General features: G+C 45.4%; 1 protein-coding gene across 1 annotated transcript in view; it reads right to left on the reverse strand.

The window, feature by feature from the left end:
* Positions 1-1,606: 1,606 nt before the first annotated feature.
* LOC126542920 (retinol dehydrogenase 12-like) overlaps positions 1,607-27,721 on the reverse strand; it is a 136,044-nt gene continuing 109,929 nt past the window's right edge. The window contains exon 7 of the mRNA XM_072286104.1: positions 1,607-2,464. Coding sequence (XP_072142205.1) covers positions 2,240-2,464 — 225 coding nt within the window. The 3' untranslated portion in view covers positions 1,607-2,239. The remainder of the gene's footprint in view (positions 2,465-27,721) is intronic.

Below are 27,721 nucleotides of genomic sequence, written 5' to 3' on the forward strand. Positions count from 1 at the left end.
TTTCTAACAGCACGAGCTCAGTTCACAGTCATTGGCGGTAAGCTTTCAACAGCAGCCCAAGTAGTATCCGGCGTCCCTCAGGGATCCGTTCATGGTCCGCTTCTCTTTCTTATCTTCATAAATGGCTTGCCATCTGGAATAACGTCATCTATTCGCCTCTTTGTTGATGATTGCGTTGTATATCGTCGAATCTCAAACAGTGGTGATCAATCATTACTACAACGCGACCTAAACCTAATCGAAACGTGGTGCTCGCGCTGGTTGATGGAGCCTAATACCTCAAAGTGCAAATGCATGGTTGTTTCACGCAAAAAAAAATCTAATCTGATCTTTCAGTATTCCCTTAATTCTACAGCTTTATCACATGCGAGCTCTTACCGATACCTAGGCGTCCTCATTAACAGTAAACTGACATGGTCGGAGCATATCTCCAATGTTGTAACTGATACCTCAAGGTCGCTAGGTTACTTAAAGAGTACGCTACGTCTGTCCCTCCCGGCAATAAAAATAGCCTACGAAACCTTCTTTAGGAGCAAACTCGAATATGCTTCTCCCATTTGGAGCCCCTACCAAGATGATTTAATTACCTCTCTCGAGTCGCTCCAAAATCGTGCTGCCCGATTTATTTCATCAAACTATAATACACACGTCAGCGTAACCCACAATAAATAATCTCTTGAACTACCCCCTTAAGCAGCAAGAGGCAGGATCTCACGACTCAGCCTGTTCCATAAGCTATATCACAACTTTTCTCACCTGCATGGTACACTGTTACTGCCACCAGCTCGAACTTCTCGCCGCCTGTTCAACTCCAACAGCGTCCAACGCATTCATGGTTCGACTCTTGCATTCAACAAATCGTTTCTTCCCGCAACGATTGAAGACTGGAATTGCCTTCCCGAAGCAGTTGCTCTTGAGAGAAATCCAGTAAAATTGAGGCAGCCCTTAACTTCACTCTTCGTTAAATAACTTGATCTACGCATTTTTTGTTTTCTCGCACCATTTTTATGTTACAGGCGTTGTCCGACAGAAGATATTGATTTACATTATGCTTTGTATACTTTGACTTGTATTTAAATGTCCGGTTGGGTGTCAATCTTTTATTATAAAGTATCTCTTCGTTTGTTAGCTTATCCCTAATTACTTGCTCCATCCCATCCTTGTGTTTTACCTTTTTTTGTCTTGTGTTTTCCACTGCTCATTACCGTACCCCTCTTTTTTGTGTGCGCTCTGTACTTGTAACGTAGTTGGTTCATTGTTGAATATCATTCTCTCCATTATATGTAATTTCAATACTGTCCCCCCCCCCTTAATGTAATGCCCTGTTAAGGGTCCTTAAGGGTTAATAAACGATGCTGCTGCTGCTGATGATGATGATCATGATGATGATGATGATGATGATGAGGAGGAGGAGGAGGAGGAGGAGGAGGAGGAGGAGGAGGAGGAGGAGGAGGAGGTGAACTCCTTAAGTAGTTTACTGAGCGGAAAAGAATCTTACGCAATGGAGAGTAAGCCATGACGCCGCACTTTTTCGTCAATATGGCGCGACGATTCACCCAGTTATCGTTCTTGTTTCGTATGATGAAAAGTACTAGCAGGCTACCGGTTGTCACGTCGGCAGGGCAGATATATTTATTATCTGAATCTTATATGAGAATATATTTCACAGTTTGTTCATTCTGGCGTGAAAATACGAAGAACAAGGCAAGAAAGACGACACACACGAGCACTTGAGTCGCCTTCTTTTCTTGTCCCTCTTATTTTCGGGCGTACACCGTGTTCAAGAAACCCATCATAAAATGACATTATTTTCTCTAACGTATCTACACCAATCAACGCGGCAAACGTCATGGTTCCTACAACATGTCGACAGGTTACACAATCTACATAATGTATTCATTTGATCTGTGATTCGCAGAATAACGCATCGTTTTTCGGAACGGTAGTCGTGTTTCCAGAAGTGGAGTGCCGGTCACGCATTCACGGTACCGCTCGGACACTGGAGCGGTTTCTAACAACAGCTGCCATAGTCACTCGGCGCAGTCAGCAGCTAATGCGGCACACAGATGAATAAGCTAGCTAAATTCGGCCCGCTCTTTCGTGTCTACTTTGTCTATAGTACAGACGCATGTTATAAGCTTGGCTCGTACCAGTAAAGCGAATGTTTAAGCAAGGCAGGATTAAAGCCAGACGCTGGCCACTGCGTGGTACGTTAAGCGATATGACGGCATCGACCAAATCACGCTGCCCGTCCGCCAGGAAGCTCGAAGAGCTTCTCGACTTCGGTCTGGTCCAAATGGCAGAGGCTGATGGTTCGGGCGAATGTGTTCTCCACACACTTTCTGTTAATTGCCCGGTAACTGACAATGCCGCGCGCACACTCCTCCAAATAAAAGCCAGTGTCCGTTGCGAAGCGATCATCCACGGCCGCGTACAGGGACGTCTGGGCCCCCTCCCACGCCGTCTGCAGAAGAAAAGTCAGAAAAGCATCACATGTGAGCACCATTAGGCATTCTTTCGCTGGCGTTATATCCATTGTACATTAACATCGTACCACAACCCGGGGTTGTGATGTTATGGAAGAAACTCCTTTCCTTAAACAGAAAAAAGAATTGCGGTTGAAACCGCCCTCGGTGATCATCTAAACCGATGCAAAGCATTCCCCCCCTCCACCCCCCTGCACGTGGCTCAAAACCCCAACGAACTTCCCGTACTCCTGGGGAAACGCTTACTCCAAGAGCACCACATGCGCGGGCTGCGACACCCTGACGACGTTCGATCGGAATAAGAGGCGGTCGCAGATGCTACATGCCGCACCAAATTCGTCTCCACAAAGTGTGTTTGGAAGTACGCGTCTGGGTACCGCAAGTGGCAGCCCTGCAATCGGCGCCGCTCGGCCTCGACCGGCTGTTCAGCGGCCGCCGTTCTTGGGCCGCGCGTCGCTTCTGCCGTTGCTCGTGCTCCAGGGCCGTGCGTATCTCGTCGACCTCGCCTCCTGCCCCGCCACTTGGTTATGCACCGCATACATCTGTAATGTCTGCAGACTCTTCGCACTCTTACGCTCCTTTTCAGCTTGATACTATAGAAGGCTCATTGTTATATCTGCAAGTAGAGGTCTGCGAGCAATATAGCGCGCCAGCGCGACCGAGCACGTCTATTCACGACATAGCGTTAAGGGCCTTGTGTCCCAGAAAATTCGGCATCTCACGACATAGCGTTAAGGGCCTCGTGTCCCAGAAAATTCGGCCTCGGACGTCGTTTCGGCAGAAAGATTTTCGAACTACCCATACTCAGGCTCTCCATATGGTGCAAGAAAGCTAATCAGCAATTCAATTTCTCAAACTAAAATACGTAGAAAAATCGTAAACTACGGCTTACACACCACCTACAGACATGATAGCGTCGGATTGTGATTTCACTATACGAGAAAACATAATTCTGTTACGCGAAAACTCAAAGAAACCCCTTTTCCAGCGTTTCTACCAATCATAGACCGGCTACGGCATCCGCCATTTGCGCGCGCCGGCGCGTGAGTATTTCGGGGGCCACACAGCGGCGCGCCCGGTTCCTTGCAATACCACCAGATGGCGCTCGCTTGCGCCACATCGCGACCCACGAAAGAGGCCGCGTTTCTACCAGAAAGCCCACCTTCGTGCATAGCGTTCGCGCCCACCATTTCCCGGTAAGCATTACAGTTACATACGCTCCAGTTGCCGGGAAGCGTGGGAAGCAGTCAGTAATCTTTAAATGCTATCGCGTTCCACTCTTAAAGGCGAAACATAAGCGTCCTCCATCTTTTTTTTTTGTGTGTGGTGCGCACACTTGGGGCCCTATAACGTAAAACTATTCCAATATGTTTCTATTCCATTCTCCTGACGTCAAATTTGCGTAAACACCAACGCGAGCACCGGCTTACCACCCGCAGGATTGTCTGAACAGACCAATCAAACTCTCTCCTCGTTCATAGGCGGTCACTTTTGTTTGCTTGAAAAACAAATAACATTGTCTACACTGAGCGGCTTGTCGTATCTAATTGGCTGACAAGAGGCGAGCAGAACGCTCAAGTGGAGAGGGATTCGATGGGGCCGAGCCACTGCACTGAAAGTCGATAACCGGGTGAAGAGGGTGGTGCCGGTGTCTACGATTGGTCGGCTTTCCCTTACTTAGCTTGCGGTGGCTGGTCGAAAATCGCGGCGGCATGCAACGGAAGCTCAAGAATGACGCTAAAACCGACCCTCAGCAAAGAAGAGTTGGCACAATGAGGGGGTAAACGTGCCGAAAGTGCTCGTAAACGTTACAGGGCCACGCAAGAAGTTTTATTATACGCAAATACACCCATACTCTCCGGCAGGTGCAAGTAGCCAGCGTCTTAGCTATCGGCGGCAGCCATCTTTTATTCCTTTCGGAACGGGGCAGCCTGCGGCTATTCCGAAGAAAATTCAGTTTTGTTCGGCATATTAATGCATCTTTATCGCGTACACGTCACTTTGACGCGGTGAGTTCTTGCGGTTTTGTGACGTCGCGTGACAGGCAGGTGAAGTGGTTGCAGCCTGAAAACCTTTTACCAATAGCCGAGGGCTAATGGCGAAAAGGGGTCGAATCAGAAATAGCTGTTTTTCTTTTTTCGGTCAAATCATGCATAATCAGTGTGTACGCATCATATCAGATGGGGAGGTATCGCGGTTTTCGTGACGTCGCGTGACAGGCAGGTGAAGTGGGGGTGGTAGAAAAAAGTTTTTGACCAATCTTGGAGGACTGATAGCAGAATTGGAATAGAAAAGTTTGGAATAGTTTTACGTTATAGCGCCCCTGTACCGGTGAGTGGTGGAAGGGAGGACATAGAATAAAAAACCAACTGTAGAGAAGGGAAACTGTACGTTCCGCAGTGGTACGGAAATAAGCAGCGGCAGCGCATGGAACTTACTTAGGTGGACGCCAGATGGCGCTGCTCAACCAGGAAGCGGAAGTGCGTTTTTTCAGAGCAAAATCCACTAAGGCCGCTTTTCACCGGTAGCGTACGCTGGTACGCGCCATGCTTGCCCTGCTGGCTATGCGGCATGCCTCAATGCCTTGGCTGCCGCGTAGCTGGTGCGTCCTATTTGCCAAGAGACCAAAGAGCCTCTGCTGACGCCCATACAAACAAGCGACAAGTGAGTGAACGGAACGTGCAACTTTAATGGCAGAAGACAAGCAGTGTACATTCTCTTGCAATAGCAGAAATAAAATTTGCATGTCGAGATACGCTGCAATCATTGACTCGAGCTCGTAAACAGCTCACCGTTGTCGCACATGGCGGTCTGGTAACGAGCGACAACCAGCCGCGCAAGCGGATTGGACAGAGTGTCCCACCTGTTTGCAGCGACAATTGCCATTAAAGACGAGCAACTTGCATTGCGAAGCAATCGGGTGATGCAGGCATCTGCTGCCGCAGCCTACACAGCGACATGGACTACCCGGCACTTTAGTGTTAACTCCTTTCCAACCTGCACGTTTCCTTTTTTTCGAGGGCGGCTAATGTGTGGCTCACACTTGGTGTCCCACTTTGCCTCAATATGGACAAGTCGCTTTCGTGGGCATCACCTTCATCAGCCACTTTTGCGGGCCTTTCCACCCATGTGGCTATCAACTTCATACACGTCGGGCCATGTAAGCACGTATGCTGGTCTCCGTTCGTGCCTATTCGCGGCCGAGAAAGGCCAGAAGCACAATTTGCCCACGGCTGCAGCAGGAAAGGGCAAACAGCGAGCACGAACCACGGTGTGTGTAAATTGGGAATCTATGTCGCTGTGCGGACTGCAGGAGCAAATGCTTACCCCGAGAGACTGCTTACCAAAGCAGCTGACCAGGCCGCCACATCCGAGAAGCATAACACGGCGACTATAACCTAGTGAGAGAACAGCGAAATTAAACAGCAATCAATCACCGCTTAGGGTTCAGACAATACATTATACATTGGCTACGAACCATATGGCAACAGTGAGCATTCACGTACATGGGTCTCTTACGGTACATGCAGCCGCCTACATACAGACATAGTGCTTGCCTTCGTAACACGCGGTGGTCCGGTAACGAGCGACAATCAGCAGCGGAAACAGATTGGACAGGGTGTCCCACCTGTTTGCAGCGGCAGTCACCGTTAAAAATGAGCAACTTGCATTGCGAAGAAATCGGGTGATGCAGGCCTCTGCTGCGGCCAACACAGCGACATGGACTACCCGGCATTTTAGCGTTAACTCCTTCCCAACCTGCACGTTTCTTTTCTTTCGTGGGCCGCTAATGTGTGGCTCACACTTGGTGTCCCACTTTGCCTCAATATGGACAAGTCGCTTTCGTGGACATCACCTTCGGCAGCCATTTTTTCGGGCCTTTCCACCCATACGGCTATCACTTCATACACTTCGAACCATGTAAGCACGTATGCTGGTCTTCATTCATGCCTAATCGCGGGCGAGAAAGGCTAGAAGCACAATTTGCCCATTGCTCCAGCAGGAAAGGGCGAATGGCGAGCACGAACCACGGTGCGTGTATACTGGGTGTCCATGTCACTGTGCGGACTGCAGGAGCAAACGCTTACCTCGATAGACTGCTTACCAACACAGCTGACCAGGCCCCCACATCCTAGAAACGTAACACGGCGACCACAACCAAGTGGGGCAGCAAAACCAGATTCTGCAATCAATCGCTTCAGTGTAGCTTGCGCAACGACCCAGGCTATAGAGGAAGAAGAGCAATCATCAAAGAGACTAGGAATATGGAAAATGAGAAAGCTTGCATTCAAGAAAGAAGCCACTCAGCTCTGCAAGCATTGAAGGCTAAAAACATCAAGAAAAGTAAAATGGTGCATAGCACACGGTGTTTAGGTTAATGCGAGACACATGCCGATGCTGCATCAGCTATTTCAGGAGAGGAATTGTGTATGACAACATACACTAGAAGATACTGCTACAGATATGTTACGCTACTAGATAGTGACTGGTAGTGAGTATCAGCGAAGAATCGCTTGACCTTTATGTTTGGATGAGGATGAATTATCTCTAACGAAAATGGGCAATGAAAAAGCTTGCATTTATAGAAAGAAAATTACACTTGGCACAAATTGAATTGGCATGGCCCGGAAGCTAAGGGCGAACTGACGGAACTGGTTTGGCCAGCGTCGTCCATGCTTGGTCAGAAGTTGCAGGTGCATCTGAACACGAAGAATTTCTAGAAAGTCCTTCTTGAGTTACCTGGATGACTCGGCCAAATGTCCGTGCTGGTATAAAGGCGGCTGAAGCTCTTTTCAGTCTTGACACAGTCCTCTGCAGACTTGATAACTCATCCAAATTCTTCTGCATGCGCTTCTTTGTTTGTATTGGAAAAGCCTTGCAACATTTTGCTCCAGCCCCTTCCTGTTCGTGTAGATGGGAGCTCTTGTGATGACCAAGATGTGCTTGGCATAGACTGTTGGGGCAGAACAGTGACGCCTGACATATAGCACAGATTAGCCAAACTCATGTAGTGTTTTCTTTTATGTTCGAAAAAATTATATTGAAGGATAAACATGAACAAACATTCTTATATTCTGCAAACAAATGACATGTATCTCAAGACTAGCAAGCCAATACAGCATATATCAAGCATATTTATTTCTGAACCACGTGTTGTTTACCTAGTAGTAGCAGCCACACAATGGCCTTGTTGTAGCAGGCAGCAGCTTCTCTTTAGTGCGTGGAGTGTGTTGCATTATACTAGTGCCGTCCTCATTACTGGATGTCTGGAACATAAATTTTGACTGCATCAGAAATTGAAAAAGCACAATTTTGCAATATGAAATTCGAAAAGGTGTGACATATATATTGCAATGGTTTGCAACTACAGAACACATGTACACTGTCTGTTCTAGGGTGCTTAAGCAGCATGTTAAATAAATATTGCTATTGTCCATAAAATCGTTGTCTGCGTAACTACATTGCATGTCAACAGCTTAAGTATTAATAAGATCACAAATGAGAACAGTTGTGCACTAATTTATACACTAGAAGAGATCACACTGCTGGTTCCACAAGCAAATGCATGAAAGTCATGAAGCTATTAGAACTGATGCATTAGTTTTGTGTACGAACGTGATGCACCGCTTCACTACTGCAAAAAGTAATGCCTTACGGTAAACCAAACTGAACAAGAACATTTGGAACCAAGAAGTACGAAATATAGGTGAATTATCATGCTTGCAACTGTTTAGTACATTAAATTCTGTACTTTCCCTTCAGTTTACCAAAGGATTATTTGGTTTTGTGGAGGAAAGAAGTTGCCGGCGGACTAGAAAAAAAATTTTATATGTATATTGGTAAGGCTACTCAATCACCTATGGCCATGGCTACAATAAGATGAAAAATGTGACGAGCGTTGCGATATCGCTCTCTTTCTTTCCTGATTGCGTGTTTATAACGACGGCCTCGCAACTAAAGGCTTTTTTAGGAAACAGCAACGGAGGATCCTGTTGGCCATATGTAAAGCAGGATCTAGTTCGTTAACTTGTCTCCGCCTGTAAGTTAATAAGACGAATATTATATAACGATTCAAGCAGTGGTGTTAAACGACTCACCGTTATTGCCGTTGTGAGCCACAGCAGAATCCAGCTCCCGTTTCCATGCAGACGTGTTCCGAATGGCTTACGACCGAAACATATCCGCTTGCAAACACGTCACTTCACCCCAAGTTAAATAACGAGAGGCATCAAAGCGCAATAAACTAGTTTAGTGTACGAACGAATGAATCCGTGCCACCGTGCACTTGAAAATACCGGTAACAATTTGAAATCCAGGCCAGAGGTCACGTGAAATGTCGATGATGCTGAACGCTATTTGCCTTTATAGTGACAAAGAAACAATAAACTTACTAACAAAGAGTACAATATCTAATTAGCAATGATAATTTTGTTCTCTTTTTTATGTAATAGAAATGCTTCGGTAATTGTAGAAGAAACTATGCTGGTTTTATTAGCAGCGGCGCGCAGTCGATTTTTTCGCCCTATGTGGCCATTTGTTGAACTTGGGAGCCTGCTACCCCTGGGGAGGACGCACCAAGAGGGGCAAGCCACTAGTGGTGTGCGAGCGGTAGGAGAGAGCGCGCACGCACGTGGAGCAAGCACCTCGGGGCACTGGCCAGCGAGCGGCAGCATGGATGTGTATCAGCAACAAACTCTGTGATCTAGAACGGCCTAGTGTTTAACCTTGGCTCCGACTAGGCTCCGACTAGGTAACAGTTCGGCAGCAGTGCACTACGAAGCCACATGTAAATTTTGCCTCTGCTTTTGCAGCCCGAAACCGGACTCGAACAACGTGCTATCGCCCCTTCTGACGTCTACAGTGCCGCGTGTGTCTGCACCACAACAGTGATCGGAGTCACGTGGCCGGAGCTACTCTTCTGCGACTGCGCAAGGGGCGGACGAGCGCCAGACCACAGCATAAAACCGTCAACGGAACGAGCACCTGTTACAGTTCGGCAGCAGTGCACTACGGAGCCACATGTAAATTTTGCCTCTGCTTTTGCAGGTGAGCGGAATATCCTTATTTAGTCAATAAGTCATAGAATCTGTGCACTGCTGCCGAACCTATCAGCTTTCTTGTACTTGTTTGATTCTTGTTGCTGGTGGTGTTAGTGTATTGACGTACACTTTTGCTGTGCAATGTCGAAAGAGGCTAAGGCCATTGAAGACTTGAGGCGGGAGCTCAGGGCAGACTTGAGGACCATAAAAGATAAGTTTCAAGAGGTCACTGAGCTCAAAACAGAAATACAGCAGATTCTAAAATTAAACCAGGATCCTCGCGCTGAGAATGCCAAGCTATCATACAGAATTGAGGAACTGGAACAATATCAACGTTCGAATAACATTGAGATAAAGGGCATGCCACTTGAAGGCGAACCACTAGTCGTTGTGAGGCAAATTGGCGAGCTGATTAAGGAAGAGGTCTCAGAGGCTGATATCGACATCTGCCACCGAGTGCCTACTGCTCGACATGATGAAGCAAATATCATTGTTCGGTTTGTCCGCAGAACCAAGAGGAATGCCTTCCTTAGCAAAGCTAAAAAAAGCAGAATGGATACAATTACACTGGGCTTTCAATCGTCCTCAAATGTGTTCGTAAACGAACTCCTCACACGGTATGGCAAAAGACTTCTAGGTGCCGCAGTAGAAAGAAAGAAGGAATTGAGACGGCGGTTCGTATGGACGGCTTGCGGCAAAGTGTTCGTACGCAAGGATGAAAATTCACCAGCTATTCGAATCGCCAGTATGGAAGACATTGATAAGATGACAACGTGAACGTCATGGCCTGCTTCTCTTCTTTCCTTTTTTAAATTTAGTTTCACCGTATGAACTGCACATATTATAATGTTCAGTCTTTCAATAAATTAGTGTCTCATACCAGTAAATTGCTAAAAATGTTTCACCTAAATGTGTGGAGGACATTTAGGGAACAAACAAAGAGGACAAACTGAATTGCTTATTTGCGTCAATCGCCCACAATTTTGACATCTTATTGTATTGTGAAACATGGCTTACTGTGAATGATAACCCCCCGTACTATGAAAATTACACATACCATGGGTTAGTAACAACAAAGTGCAGAGGAAGTGGTGTGGCTGTTTATGTTAAACAGTGCCTTGTACATGAGGTAATTTCAGAATTTTCACTTGTAACGAACAATATAAAATGTATAACGGTACGCTTAGAATATGTCACAGTTGTGGTTATGTATCGCCCACCATTGGGAAACAAACTGACGTTCTTTGATTTCCTAGAACAGGTACTACATTTCCTGAGCCATTCGTCCTCCCCCTTTATCATAATGGGTGACGTAAATATAGACATGTTGTCGGACGACATATCATCTAGACAGTTAGCTGGTCTCATCAATTCGTTCATGTGCACAAACGTAATCTCGGAACCCACGAGGCTAACGGCGCAAACAGCTACCTTGCTTGATATATGCATAACCAATGTACACCCAACTGACTGCATTGCGGGACTGTTATCCGCTGATATAAGTGATCATGTGCCTGTATTTTGTTTCATTCCTCACGCGCACAAACGACTGGAAGGAGGAAAAAAAGCGCAGATTCGCAGTTTCCACGCAAGTGCATTAGAAAATTTTCGTGCCCTGATCCTCTCAACAGACTGGTCATCTGTATTTGAAAAACAAGATCCAAATGCAGCCTACGAATTGTTCTTTCATAATATGATTACGTGCTACGACTTAGCGTTTCCGTTGAAGTTTTGCAATCAGAGGAGCAAGAAAATACGAAAACCCTGGATAAATGCTGCTTTGCTAAAAATGATAACAAGAAAAAACAAAATGTATCACTTGTTTGCAAAATGCAGGAGTGTGCAATTGTTGACTGATTACAAAAAATATAGAAATAAGGTCAACAGTGCATTAAAGCAAGCAAAAATTAAGTACTATGAACGGCTATTTGCTAAAATAAAAGATGACCCTAGGAAAGTTTGGAATGAAGTTAGAGACTTAACATCTACGAAAAGACAAAATACGGAGATTAACATAAAGACAGTCACTGGCGTGTTGACAGGCAGAGAACCAGCAGCTGCTCTGAATGAATATTTCATCTCCAGCACCCAGCATCCCGACAGGGGGGAGCCCACGGCCACATCTATAGTGAATAAATTCAGTCTTACTAACTCAGTGATACTTACACCTGTTACACCTGCTGAAGTTGTGCAACTGCTGTTCAAAGTAAAAAACACCGTCTCTGCTGGGTACGATGATGTGAAACCAGTACCAATGAAATACATTGCGGATATAATTGCACCTGTCCTCGTTCACATCATCAACAGAATGTTTGAAAGCGGTATATTTCCTGATTGTCTAAATATAGCACGTGTATGTCCCATTTACAAAGGAGGTGATAAACATTTAATGACAAATTTCCGGCCGGTATCTGTCTTACCTGTTCTGTCAAAGGTGTTCGAGAGCGCCCTGAATGTTAGACTACAAAAATTTTTCAGTAAATATAGTGTAATTAGTGACATGCAGTATGGATTCCAAAAAAATAAATCTTGTGAAGCAGCCCTTCTTAATATCAAACATAAAATAATAACAAATATTGAAATTAGAACGTACACATTAGGTTTATTTGTAGACTTCAGGAAAGCCTTTGATTCAGTATGCCACAGTTTATTAATTAGCAAATTGGAACAGTGCGGTGTACGAGGTATCGTATTGGAACTTTTTACGACATTATTTAACCAATCGTTATCAATATGTCAGTATAAATATTGATGTTTCATCTTACGCGGAAATCGTAACGGGTGTTCCACAAGGATCAATACTTCATCATCATCATCATCAGCCTGATTACGCCCACTGCAGGGCAAAGGCCTCTCCCATACTTCTCCAACTACCCCGGTCATGTACTAATTGTGGCCATGTTGACCCTCCAAACTTCCTAATCTCATCTGCCCACCTAACTTTCTGTCGCCCCCTGCTACGCTTCCCTTCCCTCGGAATCCAGTCCGTAACCCTTAATGACCATCGGTTATCTTCCCTCCTCATTACATGTCCTGCCCATGCCCATTTCTTTTTCTTGATTTCAACTAAGATGTCATTAACGCGCGTTTGTTCCCTCACCCAATCTGCTCTTTTCTTATCCCTTAACGTTACACCTATCATTCTTCTTTCCATAGCTCGTTGCGTCGTCCTCAATTTAAGTAGAACCCTTTTCGTAAGCCTCCGTAAACCTCTTCTATTTATAATAAATAATTATGATCTGTGTGACATCCCCGACTCTCCGGAATTAGTTATGTATGCAGATGATACTAACATATTCTTTAAAGCTGCTACTATAGTAGAGCTCGAATCAAAAGTTAACAATTATCTGAAGCAACTCTCTTGCTGGTTACAACATAATAAGTTCAAATGAATTCCTCCAAAACAAAATATATGATATTTGCTCCTACTAATAAACCACGTAACTGCAACGCGGCTATTCTTTTTGAAGATGGGCTGATAGAACAGGTAAAATGTCAAAAATTTTCTAGGAGTGTGGTTCCAAGAAGATTTGGCCTGGAACATGCACATCGACAAACTCGCTATCGAACTAAGCAGAACCGTTGGTTGCTTATACAGACTGAGTACTCTGGTTCCTCCATGGTTGAAAAGTTCTTTATACTACGCACTCTTTTATTCTAGATTAACCTACTGTACTTTAATTTGGGGCACTACTTCGCAAAAATATTATAATAAATTGATAGTGCTACAAAAAAGAGTCCTACGCGCATTCGAGGGATACTATGGCCCTGTACAAAACTTTAGAACCACACCACATTTTATGAAACATTCTATGTTAAAGGCAAACCAAGTGTATTATTACAGGTTGCTGCAATACATTAAACAAAACAAATCGCAGTACATCTTGAATGTACCCACCAATCCGCATTACAGCCTTCGACAACATAACATGAGAACACCAAAAATAAGAACCAATTACGGAAAACAACTAGTCAGTTACCAGGCACCTTCACTACTAAATCGCCTACGTGATTTTGAAGATGCAATTATAGAATATTCGAATAAATCATTCAAAAATTTTCTCATCCTGAACAATATTGAGTTCGTCTGAATAGAACCCCAATATAAATTGTCACTCTTTTGTTTTCTGGTTGTGGTTGGTCTCAAACAAAATGCATCTTACTTTGATTATCCTGTTGGTTTCTTGTATACATGTTTTGTTTCACGAAAACACTATTGTCTCGCGACTATCCAGTTGATTTCAGTATGTATGTATGATACATGTTGCTGCGTACGGCCTGCGTGCCGAATTGCTGTGGGAGCAGAAGCCTTCGTCAGGCCACATGGCCTTTAGCTTCTGCTTCCTTTCTGTTGTAAACAGGAGAAATAAATTCATTCAAGCTCCAAATCATCATCATCAGCCTATTTTATGTCCACTGCAGGACGAAGGCCTCTCCCTGCGATCTCCAATTACCCCTATCCTGCGACAACCGATTCCAGCTAGAACCTGCGAATTTGTTAATTTCATCACCCCAGCTAGTCTTCTGTCGTTCTCGACTGCGCTTCCCTTCTCTTGGCACCTAATCTGTACCCTAATGGTCCACGGGTTATCTAACCTACGCATATCATGGCCTGCCCAGCTCCATTTTTTCTCTTAATGTCAAACAGAATATCGGCTATACCCGTTTGCTCTCTGATCCAAACCGCTCTCTCTCTGTCTCTTAACGCTCTGCCTAGCACTCTTCGCTCCATCGCTTGTTCTCAACTTGTTCTCAAGCTCCTTTGTCAGTCTCCAAGTTTCTGCGCCATATGTTAGCACTGGCAGAATACATTGATTGTACACCTTTCTTTTCAATGATAGTGGTAAGCTTCCAGTCAGGATCTGGCAGTGTCTGCTGCATGCACTCCAGCCCATTTTTATTCTTCTGTAAATTTCCTTCTCATGATCAGGGTCTCCTGTGAGTAATTGACCTAGGTAAACGTACTTCTTTATAGACTCTCGAGGCTGATTGGCGATGCTGAACCCTTGTTTCTTTGCCAGGGTATATTGATCATTATCTTTGTCTTCTGTATATTAATCTTCAGCGCTACTCTTACACTTTTTTTCTGTTAAGGCCCTCAAGCATTTGTTGGAATTTGTCCGCAGTGTCGCTGAACGGTACAATGTCATCTGCAAACCGAAGGTTGCTGAGATGTTCGCCGTTGATCCTCACACCTAAGCCTTCCCAGTTGAATAGCTTGAATACTTTTTCCAAGCATGCAGTGAATAGCATTGGAGAGCTTGTGTCTCTTTGCCTAACCCCTTTTTTATGGGTATCTTTTTACTTTTCTTTTGGAGAATTAAGGTAGCTCTGGAATCGTTGTAGACATTTTCCAAGATATTTACGTAAGCCTTCTGTACTCCTTGATTACGTAATGGCTCTATGACTGCTGGTATTCTACTGAATCAAATGCATTTTCCTAATCTATGAAAGCCATATAGAGAGGCTATTTGTACTCTGCAGATTTCTCTATTTAAATTGTGGGGCTTTACGTGCCAAAACCACTTTCTCATTATGAGGCACGCCGTAGTGGAGGCCTTCGGAAATTTCGACCACCTGGGGTTCTTTAATGTGCACCTAAATCTAAGTACACGGGTGTTTTCGCATTTCGCCCCCATCGAAATGCGGCCGCCGTGGCCGGGATTCGATCCCGCGACCTCGTGCTCAGCAGCCTAACACCATGCAGATTTCTCTGTTACCTGACTGGTGGCATGGATGTGATCCATTGTAGAGTATCCTTTCTTGAAGCCGGCCTGTTCCCTTGGTTGACTGAAGTCACGTGTTGCTCTTATTCTATTGGAAATTATCTTGCTGAATATTTCATAAAATACTGCAAGTAGGCTAATGGGTCTATATATTTTCGATTTTTCAACGTCTCCCTTTTCTGAATTAGTATAATGTTTGGCATCCTACCAGTTCTCTGGGACCCTTGAAGCCGTGAGACATGTTGCATAAAGGGCGTCAAGCTTTTCAAGCATGATGTGCCCTCCATATTTGGTTAAATCGACTGTTATTCTATTTTCTCCTGTCGCTTTTCCCCGTTTCACGTCCTTCAAGGCCCTTTCAACTTCATCGCTAGTTATAAGAGGAGCCTCTGTAGCCTATTTATCCCTACTTCGAATGGAGGTATGGTGCCTGCTCTGGCTATTGTACAGGTCAGTATAGAATTCTTCCATCGCTATTATTATATCTTGGAAATTGTTGATGATGATAATCATAGGCAAAATGATAATGATAAGCGAAATTGGTGATGATAGGTAAAGAAATGTTATGCATGAAAGAAAAATAACACGGCATAAGACGCTTTTGTCCTTCTTACCCCTTGTGGCAATTGGCGGAGAAGGCCGTTAGCTTTGTGCTTATCTGCTCATGTGTTGTCACCCTGCAGTTGCACGGTGCCTGTCACTGAGTGTCTGAAAACGTGAGTTAAAGGAAAATCTCGTGCCACTATGCGACAATCTTAACCTTGTGCCACCCCCGCGGGATATGTGTGGTTCAATAGTCGTTCGGCTTCTCTCAAATGTGGCTTGACCTGAAATATATTCATGGTGGCACAAATAAAACCTTCTTAGAGTGAAACCTTCACAAATATTTTGGTCAATCCTGATTTCATAATTCCTTAATCTTTACTTACATACCTACAGCAGATGTGTGAGCAACTAAAATTGAAGCATGTACACGGTCGCTCGTGCGTTCGTTCGTTCTGGCTATTCCACAATCATCGACCATGGTTTTCGCACATTCTTTCTTTCGCATTGGGGCCGTTCTGCTGATTAAATGTCATTGAAACTTGCCGAGTCCTTAGAATATATCCATCCTTATCGGTGAAAATTTAACGAGGCCCTAGCAGTCGTCGTGAAAATTAATGACGCTACCAATGAACTTTTGCTTAAGGGCGCAGCTCTTAAGCCCATGGTGAGCGTCGGCGGCGTGCGTCTATTTGTCGTACAAAAATCCCTCACGTGACCTGATCCTAGGTGCCTAGGGACAGCATCGTTTAGGGATTTTTGAGAAGGCGCGATGCTGGCGCCGAGCGACGCCGTGGCGTGTTCGTCCTCGGCGTGATCGTTCTCTGGACCGCGCGTTGTTCAACATTGCTCATGTAATCGTGCGTGCGTTGCTTGTGTGTTTGTTGTAGGTTCTGTGTTACTTGGCGGAAAGCCGTAAGTAGTGGCGGTGCGGCAATGCGGCTTTGGCCTCGATGAGCTCTGGCACTACAGAATCTGCGTTGTGTGACCCGTGCTTTCTTGAGAACCCGGCGGTGGTGACAATTGAAATATCGAAGTGGCCTAGCGCCTCGGCAGCGAAGTTCTGCGAACCGCGATGTGGCGTCGCCGTGTCCGACTTTTCTTAACGGACATCGAGGCGTGTGGTGCTCGCTGCAAGTCATGTAAATGCAACTGCGTCGACCGCCCACTGTTCAGCGCTGAATGTGTGTTTGGTGTGCTGTGCTTGAAACGAGTGGTGCAGCCGTGCAGCGGGGGTGGCGGAGGAGCAGAGTGGCTCCGTTTGCGCGTTCACAGACATGTGCTCCCGTCTTGGTCTCATTAGTGGCTGTCGCGGGATTGTGGTGTGCTAGCTCCTTGCCTAGTATGAAGTTTACGACACTAACACACAGCGTGTTCACGTTTTTCCGCGCTATATGTCATTTGCATGACGGCCGAGTTGAAAACGAGACATATAATGTTCTTTGCGTTTGTGTGTTGTAAATTACTTTCTATTGTGGAAGTTCTGGGAGTCTTATTACGCCAGGAGTGCGAACGTAAACATAAACACATATGTGTGTAAAATTTTGAATTACCCATAATACCCTTTACGACTGATAAGTGGGCTACACGGCCTGTGTGAATCAGCTACCGTATGTTGCGACGCTCTTCCGTGTGGTAGACTGATGCATGGTGCGCGTTTATTTCTGTACTGTTGTAAAAACCATTTGTTTATTCATTCAATACAAATGTACGGCTTCTTCGCCGCAGTACGTTTTAGTTACGCGGTGAAGCATACTAAAAGTGGGAGGGGGCCATTATCAGCCAGCATAGTATGTCCACTTAGGCGACCTGAGAGGCGGCGGGTTCACGAGTGGATGATTAAAGAACTCTTATTATGTCCAGTGACAGTGGAGATCATTAACAGTAGCACCGAAGTAGTGCACCACTACCAGAACAAAGGCATGTAGTATGCCCATCTCAATTCTTGTGCTTATGCCAGTCTTATTTTTTACAGCAATAGCTGCTATGGGCTAACTCCCCTGGTTGTTCTGATGTCTACTGGTGTTGTCGCTGGAATTCCCGAATTTCTTGCTAGAATATTGCAAATAAAGTTCTCATTGTGCTGCGAGGATTCAAACATACGATCAAAAGAGTGGTAGCCCACAATTCTACATTTCAGCCACTCTGCTGAAGGTACAGTCGTGGTGAATACTGATCCCAGAGAGCGTGATCTAGCCAACAGGTGCCTAGATTGGCTAACACCTGCTCAATGTCTGCATACTGTATATAGCGCTGGCATCCACACCTTCAAGTTCTTACACATCACCTTCCCACTTGTGAAGGCAGTCCTATGTTAAGTTTTCTTCTTGCATGTGATGACAATGATTGGGTGCATCTGCTTCATTAAACTTCTTCTAGTGCTTGGCTTCTCAGATTTACTGGATGGAGCTGTTGATGTCTTGTTTTCCTCAAGCAAAACGTGAGACATAGCAATGCGTAGCCCAAATATAGATTTGAGAAAACCAAAACGAATTCAGCAGTAAGAAGCTAAAGGGTTGTTTTGGTGTAGATCAGTGGCTAAGTCCGGATATGAAACAGGAGGAAGAAAAGCCGAGTCTTTCCACTTCAACACTGAGGCACAACTCCCACAAATAAATAGGACTCTTACTTATTTTACTTTTTTAAGGAGATTACCGACTTGCATTGGCAAGTGTTCACTTCAGCAAACACTGCATGAAGTAAGCTTCCTGTGCATATTTCACCAGCTACTGCATCATTGTTTCACATTACGAGTGAAACTGCAATTTTCTTTATGCCACAACTTACCCAATTTTGTGTTTTGCAGTGGGATGTTAGCAGTGCTAATAAGGCACCTCAATACTCATGAATAGTAATACAGAGAAAAAAAAAGTAAGAAAGCAGTGGCTTTTTGTGCGTAGACTATGCATACACTTGGTGCTCTTATGGTCATTTTTTCCCTATCCGCTCAGCCATTCTAAACAAGAAAAGTTTATACACAGACCACAACTAAACCATAGGTATCGTTGGTAAGCAAAGTATACTTATTCGGTGACATTTTCTGCTGCCCCGCTATTGAGCTTTCCTTCGTTCCTTTTCAGCTGTGCAGGTTCATTAAGTGATGATACAGTTTGACAATTTTAATCATTGAAAGACTTAGCGAAACTTTTTTCGGGTTGTCCTTTTTTTGGTTTCAGACTCTGCACATTGCATTTTAAGGCGTGTTTTCTGTGTTTGTTACTTTTTCTTTGTGGGTAGGGCAAGTCAACAATTTTTACACCATTTCAAGTATGTGGTGCCATAGACTGTTCTTAGATGAAGTCTTGCCCTTTCATTCTGTACAATATGATGTCGTTTTTTTTTGTGTGTCCAAGGCCGTTTTACAGCGTGATCGTAGCATTTTGCTAAGTTTTGCCTCTGTCACCCAAGCTTGAAAGATTGCTACCCACTGGTGGTGGCATGACACATGTCACGTTTCTTTTTCAATAAAAGGAAGTCTGTCACTTATCCTGTGCACTGGTTGCCTTTTGTCTCTTTGAATTGCAATTTGTTGCCTACATTTGCTCTTTTGTTGCATTTCAGATTAGGAATGGCCATCATAATTGACATTTAACCATATTGCACACAATGTGGATGATATGTAATTGCAATATATGGCCGCCATAAATATAATAGAAGTTAATAATTCAAGAATAGTGCCTTTGCATGGTGGTGCAGCCATGAATTGTGGCTATAAGGTACCAGCGCTGCAGATAGCACTGCTTGTGCAGAATATAGTGCAGCTCTACTACTTTCAAACATCACTGTTTTTATCTGCATTTGTATAGCTCCAGTTTCTGTGAACAACACACATCTGGTGGAAGGGTGGCTTGCACCTGCAGTTGGGTCCAATGAATAGCCAAATTTCTGCCCGTTTTCATGTTATTAGCATATTAGTAAAGACAGTCGTTTTTATAGTAGCCTGTTTGCCCAGTGTAGAAGCCGCTGCAGGGTGTCAGGATCTCGTACACATATTCAGCTTTGCAGGGGACACAGCATCTGGCACATAGTTTGTCACAGGCCATGTATTCGGGGCAAGTTGAGTTCACTCACTAGCAAAGGGAGAACCAAGCTTCTCGGATATGAAGTAAACCGTCTGTATACTCAGTGGCCTTCATTTCGTGTTACATATGTGGTTACAGCGACCCTTGTTTTAAGCACTTCTTGTCCAGCAGCGGTCGTTTGCTTTTGAAACACTCAGGATAGCTTTCAGCAAGCTGGACAGGAATAACACTGAAAAACCAGCAGATGTTAATTGTCGCACTTATCATGCGAAGCTTCGTACAGTATGATGAGGGCGTAAATAAATGAGGGTGTTCCTCAAGGCCTTGTAGCACATGTCACGAGTTTGGAGCAACATGATGTATAGCACTTTTTTGATCGCATGCTATAGGTTTAGCAGGTGTGGCCATGGTTGAAGTGCAGTGCAAGGTCAAGAAAACAGATATCTATGAGCAGCACCCTGGTAAAGGAGACTCTGGGAAAACTAGTGGGAAGCCTGTTGAACATCTGGTTGACCCACTTGCTGGCTCCATCAGGCAAAGTATGATAAGGAAAAGGGAGTCATCAACACATCAGAAGGTTTTTACATATAAACACTGCTAAGGTCATAATATGCCAACAAGTCTTAGTGCGCAGGCTATGCACGACCAACTACATATGCCTTCTGTTCGGACATTGCTTATTGTAACTAACCAGGATGGAGTAGACAAAAAAAAGAACAGCAGCTCCATTAATTTGGTTACACTGGTATCAACAGTGTTTTGTAAGTGTACATTGCCATACTCCCCAATGCCTTCTTGGGTGACATCAGCAAGGACCAGCTTGAGGCAAGGGGTTAATAGACGTCTTTACAAGCTAAAAATGCATGCATGCATGGAGAGCACATTGTGTCCAAAAAGTAGGCACTTCACAGGGGCACTGGAGAAGGAACAGGTTATTAACAGTGGGCAAAGACAAGCTACTAAACACCCAACACTGTTGCCATGTAACAACCTCTGAAACAATCCCTCTTAAAGAGGAAATCATCTTTGTGTATCCATAAAGAGGGCAGATGGGCAAAGCCCCTTCAGTAATGCTGCCAGCTTCAAAAGCCCATTTTGCACATCCTGAATGCTTCCTTCTTAAGACTTTGCTGGGTGCAAGCATTCTACTGTCCAAAAACTGTCATTGAGAGCACTGTTGGTTTGGTGGCAATAAAGTTCAGAAGCAATTGCAACAAACCTCCCTTCCTAGTTGGCCTGGATGCTCACGGTGCTTATGAAGCAGCACCATGAGGAAAGCAAGGTGAGCCGATGCCTCCAAGCCCTTGTTCGTTTATCACCCTGTTCTGTTAGTAACAACCATGAGACTTGAAACCAACAAGCTCAAGCTCAGCACTCGCATGGTTACTGCGGAGGATCCATAAAAAGCACAAAAACAGAAAGAAAACTCAAGGGAAAGGATAAAGCACCATTTAACACTTAGTATTGCTACAGCCCACCCCCTTCTTTTATTTTGTCTGGTCGTGCTACATCTTTTTACTTTGCTACATCTTTTTATATATAGGCATGAACTTAGGTGATATTCCCAATCAGTGTCCAATTTTTATATACACTATGTGCTGGTTCAAAGAGGTTCGAAACACTGCAATGGAAGCTTCAAGTAGAAAAGGTGCCTGGAAGAAAAAAAAAAGCTGTGCTGCAACCATCTCGGCAACATCTTGTCCCTTTAATAAAAATTGTGCTTCCATATTAACTTGAGCCCTCCAGTTTAGAGTAAAGTACCAGTGCACTTATGAACAATGAATCAATTCTCAATGAGCATGTGCAGTCCAGCAAAAAGCAGGGGCAAGAATCCGCATTGTGCTCCTGCATTGAAGGTGAATAACACGTACCATAATGGCGAATGTGCTTTAGTAAGCTTCCCTGCAATATGAATTTGTGATGTACAAAGAATTGTCAATAAAGCTTACCACGAGCACAGATGCACTTGCAAATTAGGTCACAATTGAAGATAATGAGCACAGTGTAAACCTATGTGCCCTTTCCACTCTTAGTATGCTTTACTGCATGACGCTAATTTTCACCCCTGTATTGCGGTGTAGCAAGCTACAATAGAAACTTTGCATAATTAGGCTTTTTAGGATTATCTTTCTCGCAATACACTAATATTTCGCGGTGAAGCCTAAGCAATGTACGGTGAAGCATACTAAAAGTGAAAAGGGGCCACTGTCACTGGACATAATAAGAGTTCTTTAATCATACGCTCGCGAACCCGCCGCCTCTCAGGTCGCCTAAGTGGACATACTATGCTGGCTGATAGTGGCCCCCTCCCACTTTTAGTATGCTTCACCGCGTAACTAAAATGTACTGCGGCGAAGAAACCGTACATTTGTATTGAGTGAATAAACAAATGGTTTTTACAACAGTACAGAAATAAACGCGCACCATGCATCAGTCTACCACACGGAAGTGTCGCAACATACGGTAGCTGATTCACACAGGCCGTGTAGCCCACTTATCAGTCGTAAAGGGTATTATAGGTAATTCAAAATTTTAGACACACATATGTGTTTATGTTTACGTTCGCACTCCTTGCGTAATAAGACTTCCAGAACTTCCACAATAGAAAGTAATTTTATATGTCTCGTTTTCAACTCGGCCGTCATGCAAATGACATATAGCGCGGAAAAACGTGAACATGCTGCGTGTTAGCGTCGTAAACTTCATACTAGGCAAGGAGCTAGCACACGACAGTCCCGCGACAGGCGCTAATGCGACCAAGACGGGACATGTCTGTGAACGCGCAAACGGAGCCCCTAAGCCACTCTGCTCCTCTGCTACCCCCGCTGCACGGCTGCACCACTCGTTTCAAGCACAGCACACCAAACACACATTCAGCGCTGAACAGTGGGCGGTCGACGCAGTTGCATTTTGCATGACTTGCAGCGAGCAGCACATCCCTCGATGTCCGTTAAGCAAAGTCTGACACGGCGACGCCACATCGCGGTTCGCAGAACTTCGCTGCCCAGGCGCTAGGCCACTTCGATATTTCAATTGTCACCACCGCCGGGTTCTCAAGAAAGCACGGGTCACACAACGTAGATTCTGTCGTGCCAGAACTCATCGAGGCCAAAGCCGCACTGCCGCACCGCCACTACTCATGGCTTTCCGCCAAGTAACACAGAACCTACAACCAACACACAAGCAACGCATGCACGATTACATCATAGAATAAAGAAATTACATGAGCAATGTTGAACAACGCGCGGTCCAGAGAACGATCACGCCGAGGACGAACTCGCCACGGCGACGCTCGGCGCCAGCATCGCGCCTTCTCAAAAATCCCTAAATGATGCTGTCCCTAGGCACCTAGGATCAGGTCACGTGAGGGATTTTTGTACGACAAATAGACGCACGCGCGTCGGCGTGCCTCGGCGGCGGCGGCGTTCTCCCTCGTGACCGCGCGAACGAGCGCAGGCGAAAGTGAAAGCGAGCGCGGAGCGCAGGCGAAACAAGGGCGCGCGAGGAGGAAAATCGAGAAGGAGCGGAGGGGATGTAGCCTGCGCGTGCGCAGAGTTGCCGGCGGTCACGCCATCCGCCGCTGCGTGGGCGAACTCATCTGCGCGCTTCCAAAGGGGGCCAGGGTGCCTTGAGGACGAGCACATCATAATTGGATTTCTCCGCTCTTTCTGCGCATGCGCGAGGAGCAGTAGTTGCGAGAGAAATGTGGGGACTTTTGGTGCTTAAAATTTCTTCGCCTAGGTACTACGGGGAAGAAAGTTCTTAGCTCCGTTTGTCCCTAGCCAAGCTGGCAGCACAGAATCGACACAATGCGTGGCCGGCAAGGCGAAGCCGTGTCCGAGGCGTTTGTTGCTATTTTGTTGCAGCGGTAGCATACTAATTTTTTATAGTCGCAGGAGGATACGTTTGGAAGTGAGGTGTCTTCTCGGATGACTGTAGTGGCAAAGCATTACATCGTGCCGATGCATTGTTCATTAGTGTCGTTGAGCAAGGTCAGCATACCGCACACTTCAGGAGATTCGCGGGAACGGAAACAGTTTATGAATTCGACTGCCGTGCCAATGCGAGTTTGTTGCTTTCTTTTTTTTTAGCGGCGGTAGCATATTAACTTCTGATAGTAGCAGGGGGATACGTTAGGACGCGAGGCGTTTTCTCGGATGACTTTATTGGCAAAGCAATACGTCGTGCCGATGCATTGTTCATTAGTGTCGTTGAGCATACCACACACTTCAGGGGAATCGCGGGAACGGAAACAGTTTATAAATTCAACTGCCGTGCCGATGAATTAGTTCTTAATGTAACTGAGCATACAACACACTTCGACATTCGTGGGAATGGAACACATTGTACTCTGTATGTGAAAGTACTAAAATTTGCGTCGCCATGCAATCTGAGCCGTACATCGTTGTCAGCGCTGTACAGCCACAGTGGCAAAACACTACGCCTTGCGGATGAATACGGAACAAATGTATGCTAAAGAAAAACGGTCGTCATGCAATTTCATAGCAGTAGACCCTTGTGAAAGTTGTACAGTAACACTGCAGGATATTGGCTACGTGGTTTGTGCAATCAGCCAGCTCATCCAGATTCAGAAAAGACTTAAGACATGAGGAAAATTTGTAAAACTACAAGACGGCAACCTGATTTGGTAAATCATAGTTTGGGTGTTTCCAGTAGAAGCACCTGCACGAACGGAAACTAAGTTGCGAAGCAAAAGTTGGACTTCCGAAAGCAAGTGCGTCAACATTACACAAACGATAAACGCAATTCCACTACACGGATGACTTGCCTTGTATGAAAACATTGTTTTCACCTCTTGCTCCCCAGTTTGCCACATAAGCATTGCGGATTAAGACTCTCACTGTTTAGTGCAATGCGTTTGCCACTGGCTGACCACAAATTAATCGCTATCGATGTCGTATAATGAGCATTAAAAAGTTCTCTTCAGCTCCTACTTTGTGACTGATGAGCCGGCTGTGCTTACATAGGTGCGGATCCACCTCCAGAAGGTCATCACTGAATTGCATTTTTTTTTTTTTTGTTACAGGAGCGTGGACACCTGCATAAACAGTGTTTTTGGACTGACTGCAGACAGGTTACCAGGCTTTTTATCAATCTTTTAAATCACCCACACAGGCGTACGTTATCCTCTTCATTTAGTAAAGAGGGTTACACATCGACAAAATGATGCAGCTCAAATAGCTTGAACGTGTATGCGTTTTCTATCTGTAGTGACGGACAAGATGGCTCGAGCGTTGCACAATGCCTTTTGCCTAAAGTCAGCTTCGCCGCAGGGCAACAGTGTCGCGCAATTAAGCATGCACAGTGTATTGCAGCGAAGTATACCAAGAGTGGACAGCAGCCATTGTCAGAGGATATAGTGTGATATACGTGCGCACCTGTGGTCACGTCTCCTGTCGTAGTACAAGCACGGAGACGCCGAACAAGTGTACTGACAGGCCTTCAGAGCTATTTCGCACGCGGTTGTAGCGATCTGAGCCCTTGTTTCGCCCACATAGAGCTCCCAGTATATGAGCTAGACATTCATATTTAAAACAGCGCCAAAAAACACGGACAAGGGAGGACACAGGACGAGCGCTCACTGCCAACCACACCTTTATTGGAGCCTGCGCAAATATATACAGTTTGCAACAGGCATAATGAGAGTGAAAGAAGGGGAGGGGAAAGCGAGTCATCGTCGTTCAACTACTGCTGCGCATGCGTCAATGACATTAAACAAAATAAAAGAATCCATACCATGGAGGACACAGGCCAAACTGCTTAACTTCTAAGGAACTTAAGTTCTTTATCGCAAAGTGCAATAGAAGGGGAACTAACACAGGTGGTTCCTAACTGACACATTGAAAATGCCTCAAAGATTTCTCTGGCCATCTGATTGCTGTACCTTTTCAACACACGTGTGTGGTCAAGGAGTGGAGTACAGCCACACTTGGCACAATGAACAGCCAGATTGCTGCCAGTCTTAAACTTGACACAGTGAGCATGCTCACGCAAACGTTCATTGATACAGCGTCCTGTTTGCCCTATGTAAGTGCAGCCGCAAGAGGTGGGAATGGAATACACTACATTGGTACTGCAATGTACAGGCTTGGCGACATGTTGCTTATTGCACGGTCCAGGTGTTTCCCGGCTTTCGTTTATTTTTTTGCAAATCCTTCCCAACTTGTTAGGCGCAGTGAACACGACCTTTATACCAGCCCGGCCTGCGGCTTTCTTGATGCGATGGGACACACCATGTATATACGGGATCGCAACAGTCTTGGTTAAGACATCACCCGCCTCGCACAGTTTCTTGCGGGAACGAGCCTCTTGCAATAAAACTTCCGCCAAGGATGACAGCAGTTGTTCAGGATAGCCACTTGTTTTAAGCCGCTGGACTTGATTGGAAAGGCTGCTGGACATCGAGTGGTGGCAAGAGCGAACGACCGCATTTCTAAGGGCCCCTAGGGCGATGGAGCGCTTCACCACTTCAGAATGGTTGGATGTGTAGGGGAGAAGGTGTTTTTTGGAACGCGGGGCATACATCCAACACGTGTGCCCTTCTTGGAGGTGTAGTGCAAGGTCTAGGAAGCGGATTTGGCCTTTTTCCGGCAATTCTCTTGTGAACGTCAAACCTCGATAGATGCACTTGAATTTTTCAAACACTTGGTCGACCAGGGTTGTGGCTTCATTAGGGTGGGCAGAAAGGATCACCAGAAAATCGTCGACGTAGCGAAACACCTTCTTAACAGGAATTGTGCTGAGTTGCTCCTGGAGGAGACTATCATAGTGCGCCAACAATAGATCCCTCATTATGGGCGCAATACGAGAGCCTATGCAAATCCCGTTCTTTTGCACATAGAACTCTTCATTATGCTAGATGACGGTAGATCTTAGGCAAACCTGCAGCAGGTCCAGGAAATTGGCGACGCTGGTGCCAACCGCATTCTGGAACCGGACTTCACCTATCGTTTCTGTGCCTTCCTGCACGATGGCGAAGAGGTCATCTTGAGGTAAGGAATAATATAGGTCCTTGATGTCTACCGAGAATGCCTGTGCTCTTTTGATGCTTGACTCCTTTAGGAACTGGTCTACCTCTGTCGAGTTGTGTACTAAAAACGTTTCATTTATTGGAAGCTGCCTGAGACCTTCCAGAAGGTAGGACCCTAGGCACTTTTGCCAAGTACCCACTTCCGAAACAATGACTCTGAAGGGGTGGCCCATCTTGTGAGTTTTAACAGTAAAAAAGGCGGAAAGGCACATTCCTTTGGAGCACTTCATCGCCTTAGACAACTTTTCTAGACCGGCTTCCTCACATCTGCCTACGGCGAACTTCTTGGTCTTGGAAGGGTTGAAACCGTCGGCAATATTGAAATTTTCTTTGAGTGCGCATTCTGTGGAAAGCTTAAATTGCAGGGAGTGGCATACAACAAAGCCGCCTTCTTTATCTGACACTAGCAACTTTAAGTCACTACTCCGCAGCGATTCGATGATGCTTGATACCTTCGGTCGACTGGGACCGGAGGATCCCAAAGAAAGGGCATCAACACACTCCAGAATCACCCTTTCGCAGTCGGGGGAGGCGGCTCTACTCGCAGTCGTTCTAACAAGTGACAATGCTTCGACTTTGTCGACCTTAGGTGGAACGCAGAACTTAGGTCCCAAGCTCAAAACTTTCTCCACTTGGTGCGGAATAACTACCTCTCCCAGTTTGGCAACTGGCTAGCCTGGCGGAGGCCCAGGAGGCTTACCAGTAACTCTGGGACGAATGGCACGCCAAAGAGCTTCTGTGAGAAGAGACACCACCTTCAGCTGTAGGCGGAAGTCTTGAGCGAGCCTGCTTGGCCTGTGTGCTCCATGTTATGGATTCTTTTATTTTGTTTAATGTCATTGACGCATGCGCA

Source organism: Dermacentor andersoni, chromosome 2 (assembly GCF_023375885.2).
Source record: "Dermacentor andersoni chromosome 2, qqDerAnde1_hic_scaffold, whole genome shotgun sequence".
In the NCBI taxonomy this organism is placed as follows: Eukaryota; Metazoa; Arthropoda; class Arachnida; order Ixodida; family Ixodidae; genus Dermacentor; species Dermacentor andersoni.